Raw genomic sequence first — 13,683 nt, 5'->3', positions numbered from 1 at the left:
ATTATTTATAACAGCCCACTACTGCTTACATTCAGAAATACAGATGAATTAAATTCCTGCTTTTTAAAAAAACAAGGGTGCACAGAACAAGTGACTTGGTTTTTTAAAAAAAGAATCACATTCCTAGAAGGCTTCTGGAAATACATATGTATATCGTTTAAAAGATAAAATATTCAGATTTTGAAGCAAAAATATGAGATTTTTGCTGCAAAAACAGGTATAAACTGAGTAACAGACATCTTTTCAAGGAAGCAGGTTTCAATGTATAGAGCGTGGAAGCATGCAAACTCACATGTGGATGAGCCTTCCAAATAAAATCAGTTCTTAAGCAACTTGATTTAAATTTTGTATAGTAATACACATCTGCATGCTGAACCACTACTTGTGCTACACAACTCTTTGAGCTGGGAGATCTACAACATTTATGAAATATCTTGCATCACATTACTGTATTTAATTTAAAAAAATTAGAATCTAGGACATTTGATCCTTTTCAGTATTTGTATACAGTCGTGCCTCGCTAGACGATAATCCGTTTCACTGAAATCGCTGTTTAGCTAAATCATTGTCTAGCGAAAAGCATTTCCCCACTGAAATGCATTGAAACCTGTTTAATGTTTTCCAATGGGGAAGAATCGTCGTTGTCTAGCAAAGATTGGCCATAAGAAAGCCGCTTTGCGAACCACGATCAGCTGTTTAAATCATTGTCTTGCGAAGCTTAGGTCCCAAAAACACCTGTTTTGCGAGCGCGGAGGAAGCTGTCAAAATCGTTGTCTAGCGAAAATCGGTTTGCGAAGCAGGGACCAAACATTGTCCAGCGAAATTCCCCCATAGGAATCACTGTTTTGCTAATCGCTATAGCGATCGCAAAAAGTCAATGTCTAGCGAAAAAACTGTCATGCGGGGTAACTGTCTAGCGAGGCACCACTGTACTCACTGTGTGAGCTTTAATATTGTCTTTTCATGTCAACCCCTTGAGTCCTTTTAAGGAGAAAAGCAGGGTAAGAATATTTTAAATAAGTAAAATAAATAAATATTACTTACTTCTATCACAGTGTGGCAAGATCTGCAATAGAATCTACCTTCGTCTGTAATACCCCAGTCGACAACGGAACACTCTGCACAAGGTTCATTGTAGCCTCTCTAAAAATAAAAACAAAAGCACACATTGAATACAGTTCAAAGATTATAATATACTGTACTTTCAGAGAGTCTATACAGTACATCAGAGATACACAATTGCCAAAATCCTCTTTCATATTTATAGTCACGCAAGAGGAATTACAGAAGCTGTTGTAACTAACTGTGGCTAACTGACAAGATGACAGGAGCGTGATCAGGCATCTCCTCAATCACCCAGGGTAATTACCATGATTACTCTTCATGAGCACAAATATCAAACAGGATTCTGTCCAATGCTCTGCACAGCACAGGGCTGCTAAATAGTGATTATAAAGTATCATGGGGCTAGAGATTCAGGAAAATAATTATCAATATGCTGCACTGAACTCATCTAGCCAAAATGGATTTACTGTATAATATCATGAAGTTTTTTTTAAAAAAATCACATGTGTTCAACTGCAAGTTCTAGCATGTTCAGAAAGATCTACTCACAAGGACGTGTGCACAGGATTGCTGCTAACTACTCAACCTGCAATACTATACAAACATATCATAATATTAGAGTAGGCATCCTTCAGTCTCGAGAGACTATGGTAACATGCTCTGAATAGAGAGGTCTTCGAACACCATCTAGTGTGGCTGAAAAGCCCAATTTAAGAGTGACAATTCCTTCCACACTGAAGTCAAATACAATCTGTCCCTTGTCCGGCTCTCTGATTTTGCTGGTTTCGTGACTGCCTCTTTGCCTCAGCCTGCTGAACAAGTATCTCTTCAAAATCGGAGAGGAAATGATGCACCACTTGCCTCCAGGCTGAACACTCAGATGTCAAGGTTTCCCATCTGTTGAGGTCCATTTCCAAGGCCTGCAGATATCCTTGTATCGCAGCTGTGGTCTCCCTCTGGGGCGATTTCCCTGCACTAATTCTCCATACAGGAGATATTTTGTAATCCGACCATCAGCCATTCTCACAACATGCCCGAGCCAACACAGGCGTTGCTGTTTCAGTAACGTATGCATGCTAAAAATTCCAGCTCGTTCTAGGACTACTCTATTTGGAACTTTGTCCTGCCAGGTGATACCAAAAATTCATCTGAGGCATCGCATATGGAACGTGTTCAGCTTTCTCTCCTGCCGTGCATGAAGGGTCCAGGACTCACTGCAGTACAGGAGTGTGCTCAGAACACAGGCTCTATAACCTGGATCTTGATGTATGCCGTCAGCTTCTTATTGAGCCATACTCTCTTTGTGAGTCTTGAGAACACGGTAGCTGCTTTCCCAGTGCGTTTATCCAGCTCGATATCTAGGGAGAGTGTGTCAGAGATCGTTGAGTCAAGATACACAAAGTCATGGACAACCTCCAATTCTTGCATAGAGATGGTAATAGAGGGAGGCGAGTCCACGCCCTGGCCCATGACTTGTGTTTTCTTCAGGGTGATAGTTAGTCCAAAGTCTTGGCAGGCCTTGCTAAAACGATTCATGAGTTGTTGGAGGTCTTCAGCAGAGTGGGCAACAATGGCTGCATCATCGGTGAAGAGGAAGTCCTGCACGCATTTCGGCTGGACTTTGGTCTTTGCTCTCAATCTAGAGAGATTAAAGAGATTTCCCTCTGATCTAGTCTGGAGATAGACACCTTCTGTTCAGTTCCAAAAGCATGCTTCAGCATGACAGCAAAAAAGATCGCAAAGAGGGTTGGCGCGAGGACACAGGATTGTTTCACTCCGCTTCAGATGTCAAAGGGATCTGATGTTGAGCCATCAAAAACTACAGTGTCCTTCATTTCCTCATGAAAGGACCTGATGATGTTAAGGACTGGAGGTGGACATCCAATCTTGGGAAGTACTTTAAAAAGGCCGTCCCTGATAACCAAATCAAAGGCCTTTGTAAGATCTATGAAGACCAAAGAGTGGCTGTCGTTGTTCCTGCAACTATCTGAGAGAAAATATCATGTCAGTGGTGGACCTATTAGCTCGAAATCCATACTGTGATTCTGGATAGACACTGTCTGCAAGCACTTGGAGTTTCTTCAGCACAACACGGGCAAGCAGCTTCCCTACAGCACTGAAAAGAGAGATGCCATGGTAGTTATTGCAGCCGCCCGTCTCATTTGTTCTTATACAATGTGACAATGCTTGCATCCTTCATGTCCTGTGGTACACCACCTTCCTTCCAGCAAAGACAAAATATTTCATACAGCTCGGTGGTGATGATCTCTTTACAGCACTTCAGCAGGGATGTTATCCTTCCCAGGTGCCTTGCTGGTGGTGAGGGAATCCAAGGCTGCTTTTATTTCTGCTAAAGTTGGTTTGCTGTCCAACTCTTCCAACACAGGCAGGCACTTGATGTTATTTAAAGCCTCTTCGGTTACTACATTCTCTCTAGAATATAGCTCAGAGTCGTGGTGCACCCAGCACTCCATTTGCTGTGCTCGGTCCTGGATTACCACGCCTGTAGCATTCTTCAGAATATACAGAACAGGGAGACCTACTGGATTCCTGAGTAGGATTTTTTAAATGGAATGTTATGCTTTACTACTGTGAATGTGTTTTTTAGTATTGCTTTTGTTTACCATTTCTCAGAGTGGCACTTGTTTGCTCCTTTTTAATATTTATATACATATTGTTTTTAGCTTTAAATACTGCCTTTTAATGACAGAAGTTACCTTTGTATATTCACTGTTCCTAGCTTTAAACATTGTGTTTTAATCATGTAAGCCACCTTGGGTCCTTTTTAAGTTGAAAGATGGGGTAAAAATATTTTAAATACACAAATAACACACAACGCCACGTTTAAGAGTGTATTGTTAACACCTGGTTCATTTAGTCTCAACACCTAAACAGGATCTGAATGAATGCCTAACTAGTTCCACTTACAAATGTTTCAAGGTCTATGTGAGGGTTCGACTTTTGGCTCCTCTTTCGGTCCAAAAAAATTTGTTGCTTCAAAACAGGTGAAAGATTTATTGGTAATTTGCCTCCTCTTTAGGCACACTCAGCCTCTCCCAGCATCCTTGTCCAGGTAAGTCCTCCATCCACACCCATTCCCAGCCTGCTAGCAACTGACTCTCCTTCCTTTTTACCTCTCCCGTTCCTGCCTCAAACTCCATCTCTTTTCCGCCTTTTCCTCCTGGACCTCTCTCATGGCCACATCCTGCAAGTTCTCAGTCAACTCTTCTTTTTTTCTGTCCCTTGCTGAGCTTCTGCCGCAGGTCCTGGTGCTGGCTGGGGGCCCTCCTCCTTATCCTTGTTGTTGGGGAGGGAGGGCTCTCCAGCGAGTGGGGCATCCCTCTCGCCTTCTGTCTCACAGTCTACCCTTCTTTTTAACGACAAAATCTTGTACACCATCATCACCACACCAGGGCACCCAAAGGCAAGAGTCAGCTCTCCCTTCTGCCCACCCTCATCTCTCGGAGCCCATCCCTCCCTCACCCCCCAGTTTTTCACGCCTGCGTTGCACCTGCATATGAACACCCAACAGGGAAAGCTTTCCCCAGGACGGGCAAGAATCTCCCGTTGAATGAATAGCTGCCGACTACAGGCCGTTCCAGGGGGGAGCGGTAAGGCAAGAGAACCTCTCGTTCCCGCTTCCACCACCATTCCCTAAAAGTGGGCTCCCTCGTGTCCCAGCTTCATAGCTCCAATATCTGCCGGGGCCTTTCCTCACACCCCGACTCAAAGCGCCCCCCCACCCACAACCATTCAGGGGTCGTCGACGCCCCCCTCCCCCCACCCCCGCAAGAAGCTCACCGTCTCCTCTTGCTCCATCACGTGCCCCCCTCCCCGGCGCTCCCAGCCCGCCGGCTAGTGCCCTAGCAACGACTCCGCCGCGCCGGAGAGCTCTCGAGAAGATCCGCCGGCTGGGAAACAAGAGGTGTCGCCCTTTGGTTCCGAAGTCTCCTTTCGATTCCCATGGCGCGGGGGGGGGGAAAGGGGCGGGAGACAGAGGAAGCCCAGGGCAGGAATTATTTTCTGCGAAGAGGGAATACTTTAATTAAAAGCAATCGGCTTTGCTTTGGGTTTATCTTATTGGCATGTGGGGGGGGGGGAGAGGTACGGGTTCACACGTATGCTTAACAGGCGGGCGGAGTGGTACCTTCCTTCCACAAACGCTAACCATCTTGTTTCCTTTGCAATAAACTTGCCGAGGTCAGTATCGTGTACAGTATAGGAAACCTGCAGCAATATAACTACGACCGACCCAAAAGCAAATTCCCCTACACTTCCGAAGAGCTTCACAATATTTTTTTATTTAAAATATTTGTTACCCCGCCTTTCCGTTAAAAAGGACTCAAGGCGGCTTAAAAGACAGCATTTGAAGCTGAAGACAAATGAGTATACAACGGTGGTGTGCTTCATGAAAGGCAATATTTTAAGCTAAGAACAATAGGTATCAAGAGGCAGTTTACATAAACCAAAGAACACGTTGAATCTAAAAGCAATAAGTATACAATAATGTACGTATGCATTGAAGACCACAATTTTCAGGGCAGATTCTTTCTAGGAAAGCTTCAACCTGGGCACGTGTTCTGCTTTACTGGAGGGACTTACAGAAATCTAGTGCTAGAAGGAGTTTGCTCAAAGGAAGGGGTGGGGAATTTCAAGCAGCAGGCAAGAGCATTTGGTTCACCTGGGGGCTTCCTAGTCATGGAAAAGTGAGGAACCCAGTGCTGGAAAAGTCTCCAAGGGCCACCAGAACTTCACCTCCTGTTTTCAGATGGAGGAATACATTAGATGGGAAAAATAAACCTCGGATCAAGTCACCAAGATCATTCACTGGGTGACGCTAACATCAGGAAAGCGCAATTACACGACAGTTTTCCCAACATTAAATCGGTTTCAAATTCTGAGTCTGTTATGTGCTGTCATCTTACTTCTAACTTATGACCAGAACTGGATCTTCAAGAGACACACGATATTCAGGGAACAGTTTTATTTGTGAACAGTCGAGAAACTGCTGGCAGCGGAATCAACAGAATTAGCTGTGGGCAATTTCTTAACAAACCGTTAAGACAAGACAAAGAAGATTTTTTAAATAAATGCTACAGTGCATCAGCTATAATCTACTGCAGGCTTTAAAAAAACCATTCCCTTTCCCCTCTGCTGAGATGCAGAGGAAGTGATCAATTTGCCACTATTTTGGTTTGCTTATTAAATTATGCTACTTCACAATGAGACTGGACAGGCAGAAGTCCACTGCAAACAGTTCAAACCAGAGCAGTCTTACCCCTACCAAAAAAGTAGAAGCCCCTGATATGGGCTCAGGAAGGTGCAGGTAGAAATTATCTGGGGATGATTTGTCAAAAAAAATTAAAAAAGGACTGATGCAAACCTGTCTTTGCAGTGGGCCAAACAGTAGGCTAAATGCCCCTCTGATCACAATATCTTTAAAAGACCACAGAGGTTTGTGGGGTTTGTTTGCTACTGTTCTACATTCCTAATTCATTGAGGAACTTGGAGGTTTTTCAACTTGTCTGTTTTAATTTGCAAAGCATTTTTTCATTAACAATGTAGAATAAATCAATAGAGCACTTTTCTAAAAGCTGGACTGCATGTTGCTCAATTGTTGCAGTAACATAATAGCCAGAATCCAACTAGGGATTTATATAGGCATGAGTGCCATTTTGTAAATCATGGTGGAAAATTACTGCTCATTCATGAGTTGCTGCTCACATTCAGCATCACATGCCAGTCATGCAGCTTGGTGCACAACAAGGAATATGAGCAGCATCTCTTGAATAAGCAGCATTTGCCAACATAGTTTATGCAGTTATACCCCAATTTATGCTTGTTTAAATTCCCAATAGGATTCTGGGCAATAAGAATATTGCTACACTACAGTTCCAGCAGATAGTGAGACTATTACTTGAGAAATATTTGTGTGTTGAGACAAATGTTATTGTTAGCCGCCCAGAGTAGATTTCGGTCTAGATGGGCGGGGTATAAACTTAATAAATAAATAAATATAAATTAATAAATAAATGCACTTCCAAGTACACTGAAATATTTTTCAAGGAAGGAAATGTACTCTATTATTTTGCCAGACATGTAGGCTTGTACATGACATCATCAAAATAACTGCTACTCATCTAGGTACAGTATATTAATTTATTTAAATAGGTGAACTCTTAACATTGCCTGGAATTGAGACTGAATCACAGTAACAAATCAGAAGAGTGTGAGAAACAAAGTTGGCTTTCTAAAAGGTATAAATGGGAGATAATAAAAAGGTTAGAAATAAAAACAATATGTTGACGAGGACATGAACAATGAATTGTTCCTGTCAGTCTATGACTAAGCTACCCAGGTTGTACACGTCTGTTTTTGAAAAAAGAAGCTGGTCACTTCTGGGGCCCTGAAAGATCATGTGTAAGAGTGGGAGTGACCCGGCAGGAGTTCTTGGGCTGCAGCTCCCATCATCTCTTACCATTGACTAGACTGGCTAAGGACTTATAAGAGTTGAAGTCCAACATCTGGAGAGTCACACCTCCCTACTCTTGCCACTGATGCCTTAATCCTCAAAACACAGGATGCTAAAATAGAATTCATATGGACCTGACTTTTAGCATCTGCTGGGTTTTAAATTTTCCTGGAAGGTATCCATACCTTTCATTTTTTACTTGTTGTTCTTTCACATTTCTTTAAAGTGGATGATGCTACAGAGTCAGCAGTGCCACAGCACAACAAAGTAGCCAATATGTTGCTTAATTCCGCAAAACAAATGAACATTATGCTGTCACCATTTCTAACTGCATTTCTGGGAGTTATTTTATCTATCCCATATGTCTGTCTGGCAACCCACAGATGGAAGAACTGTTCTGTGTGAAATGCGCATATTTGATTTTGATTGGACAACTTGGACAACACTATGTTTTGGTTGAGGAACTGTTCCTTCAAAGTACTTAGCAGTCAGCTTTCATATGCATGCATCTACTTGCATTCTGAGATCCTCATGTGAGGCCCTGTTAGAGGTATTCCTGCCTTTAGAAGATTTTCTCTGTGGCAATGTCCTGCCTGTGGTACTCTAGCAGGCCCAACCCTACCGTTTGTCAAAGATGATGGCATAAATTAGAGGCTCCTCACCCCCTCTGTCCTCACGATTCAGTGGCAACAGGGCTTGGTTCTTGCTGGACTAGACAGCTGCCTTGTGTAGATCCCTCTTCCCCTTGGCACAGACTGTGCTGCTCAGAAAGTCCCATGACTGAGCAAGCCAACGGGGATGCAGCCTTCACCCTTCAGCAAGCCTTACCCATAAGCATTCATGGTTCTGCTCTCTTGAGGCATGCTGACTCTGTTCCACCACAGCATCTTGTTTAGAAGACAGCATGCAAGGGGCAGAAAGAACATCATGTGACAATCAGGGAGCTGGGGAAGTGGGTGCAGGGGAAGCAGCTGCCTTGTTGCCAGTGCTGAAGTAAGATTCAGCTGCCAGTCCAGCTTCCAATCGATGTGTAAGAGGAGGAGGCATTACCTCATTCTTCGCCTGAGGCTTAGTGTCTTGGACTAGTCCTGGAAATCCCTCCTCAGACACATTTGTCCGATGTGACCTAATAGTGGTATGTATGTCACTGTTTAAAAACCCTTGTTCTGTAATATATATATTGATCATATAAAACCAACTGTTAGGTGTACATATATATTGTAAGATAGCTTTCCTAAAGAAGGGTACTAATTAGATCTCTCAACAAGATTTAGTGGTCTGGTTACAAACCTAACCTCAAGGACAGTATTGCACAAAAATTGGAAAAGTGACTTTTTGCATTATATTCCCCAGAATGGTGATGCCAACTGGGAAATTCTGGAGATTGTAGTCCAAAATAAATTATTTTTCCAAGTTTTGGTTTTATCTAGATGAATCTGCTTCCCCTACCTTAGTGCCACCACAAAGACTAATAGCATCTGTTTCCACTTTAAACTAACCACAGTTCGAGTGTGTGGTTTTATCTAAACCCAGAGCTGAAGTTAGTTAAACCCAAGAGTTCGGAGCCTTTGGGACTGATGAGTAGATTTGAAATGTTAAGAGAGAAGGTGTTGTAGGGACACTCAAAATGGCTACTATCACTATCAGGTGAGGGCTTGGTCATTGACAAAGTGATCACAGTGATGGAGATCCCCGGTTACAAAAAAAAAAAATCAATTTCCCAGAAAGTTAAACAAAATTAAACTTATCCAAGATCTTAAGTGCAAGGCAGTGTTGGGGTCTGAGCTCCAAAATACGAAACTCCACTTAGCTATTATCCTTATATCCTACTCGGAGGGTTTGCTAAAGGCATCTAGTTAGCCACTGTGAGGAATGGGATGCTGAATGGGCATGAGGTTCTGGATTTCAGCTCCCAGAATTCACCAGGAATTCCCCAAGGCAAAATCCTGAGAGATGCAGTCCAAAACCAGTACCTTAAAGACTTCCATGTGGACCTCCACATGATTATATTGCCTTTCAAGAGGAAAGTACTGTAATTGCTCTTGGTGGTGCCCATGAGTAGCAAGGCTTCGTGGGAGTCTCAAGGGATCACGGGGGCAGGAAATCTCTGCTATCTAGGCTCTAGAGCAGTGGTTCACAATCTCAGTCCCCAGATGTTCTTGGACTAAAACCAGTTGTACTGGCCAGGATTTCTGGGAGTTGTAGTCCAAGAACATCTGGGGATCCAAGATTGGGAACTGCTGAGGGAACCTCTGAAAGAACGACTCTTTAAACTACTGTTTTGGGTTGCCTTTCCCAGGATTCTGACTGGTGGAATTTCTAGTGAATTCTGGGGGTTGCAGTCCAAAAGAAAGGACAGTCCCATCTCTAATGCCGAATCCATAACAATAAAAGAGGGGAGGCTTATGGTACTTTTAAGATTAACAAATTTATTACAGGCTGAGCTTTCATTAAAATCCACTTCTTCAGACATGTGGAGTACAATAGTGTAACCACAAGTGTATAGAGAGAGTATACGTACGTGGTTGTGGGTGTGGAGAATCGTGTGAAATAGGATATAGAGATGACAGCTGAATGATTAACCATTAGTAATTATTAACTGTTAATAACTTCATTATTTTACTATTGATTGACACTTAGCAAGGTAGTCTTTTGCTCTACCTCCTATGTTCTTACCTGAGATGCTTTGCCCAGATCCTGATAGCAAAGATGATCATCAGCATCGTTTCCTTGTCAGGAGATCCATATTTTTTAAAATCCAGAACCAGGTCACTATGATGGTTTTTCTGACTCTGCTCCTTATGTTCTTAACTAATTTATGCTCTTGAAGGTGAAAGGCTTCAAAGTCGAGGAACATTATTGCTTGATGACTGATAATGCTTCTTGTGACAGTTGTGGTTATTTTAATGTATGGGAACAGGCGCCTGATCTGCCAGTGCAGGAAAAATAGACCAAGGATAAAAAGTAGCTGCATCTCATGACAAAGATCTAATCTCATTGCCATAGGTGTGGGGTGAGTGAATGAACACCTTTCAAATAGCAGCTAGATAAAAAGTTGTGTTTATATATAAGTGCTGTTGTGTTTTTAACTTCCTCATGGTGACGTAGGTTCAGTCAGTTGTGGAGTGGTCTGTTTGGACAATCAGTATATAATCTAGCCCAACCATTCTCAACTAGAGATGTGGGTATTCATATTCATATATGCATGTGTATAGCCCTGCACAGGTGGACATAATGAGAGTGTGGTCCCCTGGGGCTGGAATGTCCACTCACCTTCCACTGCCGCCACCATCTTGTTCCCTGGCCGCCACAGGAGAGACCCAGCCGCTGCTTTGGCCTCAATGCGAGACCAGGTAAGTCTGTGTCCCGGCCTTTTGGCTGCAGTACAGCAGTTTAACCACTGCACCATGAGGCTCTTGGATTGCTGCAATTACAGCAGGTAGTAGAGGAGGAAAAAAAGAAGCCTAAATGCTTGTATAAATACAAGTAGAGAAAAATTACTTAAGTCAGTGAAAATGGAAAATACTTTGAAAACAACAGAAACAAAGGCTTAATATAAGAAACGACCATTTGAAAATAAATTAAAAAGTTGGAGAAATAAACCACTACATGGATAACACCTGAGAAATACTGATGGAAAGCAGATCGCAATTTGACATGGGCATGGTTAAAACTGGGGACCCTTAAGAAAGAAACCAAAGGCTTGATTTTTGCTGCACAAGAACAAACACTCCCATATAATATATGATAGTGTGGCAAAATTAGTGCACTGGTCATTATGCCAAAAATATAACTTGCGAACCTCCAAAAACCTGTGGGAACATCAGGTAGAGAAGGTATCAGAAAAGGACAAAGTTAAGATCCTGTGGGATTTCTGGATCCAAACTGACAGACATTTTAAAGATAACACACCAGACATAGTAGTAACAGAATGAAGAAATGCCTGGGTCATTGACATTGCAATTCCAGGGGATGCCAGAGTTGAAAATAAAGAATTGGAAAAACTAACAAAATACAGTGATCTGGCAATCAAATCATCTCACTTGTGAATGAAATACACTTCAGTCATTAGGGCTTTGGGAACAATTTCACACAGTACTATAAGCAGTTGCAGATCTCAGAAATAACACATTAGAGCTACTAAAATGTCAATATTAGGAACAGCATACATACTGTGCCAATATTTAACAGATACTTAGGTTTTTGGTTAAAACTTGTATCAGTTATATAATAATAGTCAATGTTTTTATAATTTTGATTGAGTGTGTCTGATATTTTTAATAATACTACAGTAATAATAATACTAATCATCATCATCATCATCATCATCTTTAATTCTTGCTGGAGAAATTGAAATTGTAAGCACATAAAACAGGGGTGGACAATTAATTTCTACAGGGGGTCCACATGAAAAATCTGAACTGTGTTCAGGGGCCGAACCAACTTTACTTAAAAATAAAATGAAACAGTGATGTTATGACTGTTTTTATTTAAACTTGTTAATCTTCACAAATACAAAAGAGGTTTTCATGCGGTATGTTAAAGATAAGCAACTGATCAACTTTAGACAAAAAGCTATACAGTGGTGCCTCGCACAGCGAGGTTAATCCGTTCCGGATTAACCCTCGCTGTGTGAAAGCATCGTTGAATGGGGAAGGAAAAGCCATGGTTTAATGCGTTCCAATTGGGCCGAATACTCACCGTTCAGCGATGCTTCCCTATGGCCAGCAGCCATTTTCGCGCCCTCCCCTCGCTTTACGAGGGCGCGAAAACGCTGTGCACGGCCATTTGGGGGCTTCTGGTGGCCATTTTGTAGCCGCGGAACAGCTTGATCAGCGGGTCGCAAAGCGAAGGTCGGTAAGCGAACCGCTTACTGACCTTTGCTCTGCGATTTTCACCCTATGCGGGCACCGTTTTGCGATCGCATTTGCGGTTGCAAAACCGGCCTCGTAGAGCGAATTCATCGCTCTACGAGGCGCCCGTTGTGCGAGGCACCACTGTAAATGGTTTTGATGTTCAAAACTGTGGGCCTGACAGGAGTGGCTCGCAGGCCATATGTGACCCTCGGGCTGCACTTTGCCCAGGTCTGACATAAAATCATTAATAAGACACACCTATTTAAAAAATCACATGAAAAAGCTAGAAAATGACATGAATATAATTTATACAAAATTGTACCTCATTAAAAACAAGTTGAGTGGGAAAAAGGTGACATAATATATCCATATAATTATAATTAACAGTGATACTTTTTAAGATGACTGGAAGAAGCTTTGTTTTGTTTTGAACAGAATGCACCCTCATCAACACCATCAGTTCTTTTGTTTCAAATTCAGCCAGAGATCCACTCTGAGGCTCTGCCAAAATGCATTGTTACGAAATTCACTGCAATAATATCAAAAAGTCACTTCACCCGACAATAACCAAATGGTTTTATAAGCAGAAATCGAAGAAGAACACAATCATGAAGTCTGTCTGAACAATGACACTGACTGACTCTGACTCTCTCTTCCCGCGGCTTCTGACTCTGCACAGCGGCAAGAAATGTCACGTGCTGTCTCTCAGCCACTCAGTGTCATTGATTTGCATGTTCTCACAGTGTGCAGAAACATCAAACAGTTACTTGCTATCAAACAGTTATTTTCATTTTTTACTTTTGTTTATTTTTAATGAAGGCTGTAGGTTAGAGAAGCCAAGTTTTAAACAAACAAGCAAGATTTCGTTCTACATTTCCTTTTCTTTCTTGCTTTCATTCTTTCTTTTGCTTACTTCTTTCTATGTTAACTGCAAAAGACCATAACATTTCTTCAAGCTATCACAGACCCTCTGTGAGGGCATTGCAACCCCCAGGGGTCCGCAGGCCACAGAGTAAGACTCTTAGGTCTAAAACTATCTGGTATTATAGGATAAACTTTCTCTAATAACACCAAACAAAGCTAGGCAATGAACACCCCACTAAAATCAACTGCCGATATCAGATAAACTCAGCCTTAAATGAAGAACAGTTGTAAATATTTTTATTTATTTTTATTTATTTATTTATTGTCATTGTAAGTATATACACTGTATACCCATACAATGAAATTCACAAATTTTATTTATTTATTTATTTATTTATTTATTTATTTATTTATTTATTTAATTAA

At 41.9% G+C, this 13,683-nt stretch overlaps 1 protein-coding gene across 1 annotated transcript in view; it reads right to left on the bottom strand.

Moving 5' to 3' along the window:
- Positions 1–4,999, bottom strand: part of TAF1B (TATA-box binding protein associated factor, RNA polymerase I subunit B) — a 56,574-nt gene extending 51,575 nt beyond the window's left edge. The window contains exons 1-2 of the mRNA XM_073001482.2: positions 4,867–4,999; positions 1,045–1,143 (exon numbers count right to left, since the gene is read on the bottom strand). Coding sequence (XP_072857583.2) covers positions 1,045–1,143; positions 4,867–4,884 — 117 coding nt within the window. The 5' untranslated portion in view covers positions 4,885–4,999. The remainder of the gene's footprint in view (positions 1–1,044; positions 1,144–4,866) is intronic.
- Positions 5,000–13,683: the final 8,684 nt, after the last annotated feature.

The sequence above is a fragment of the Pogona vitticeps genome, chromosome 1, assembly GCF_051106095.1.
Source record: "Pogona vitticeps strain Pit_001003342236 chromosome 1, PviZW2.1, whole genome shotgun sequence".
Classification (NCBI taxonomy): domain Eukaryota; kingdom Metazoa; phylum Chordata; class Lepidosauria; order Squamata; family Agamidae; genus Pogona; species Pogona vitticeps.
The sequence above is the reverse complement of the archived record's forward strand: the minus strand, read 5'-3'. Positions and strand labels throughout refer to the sequence as shown.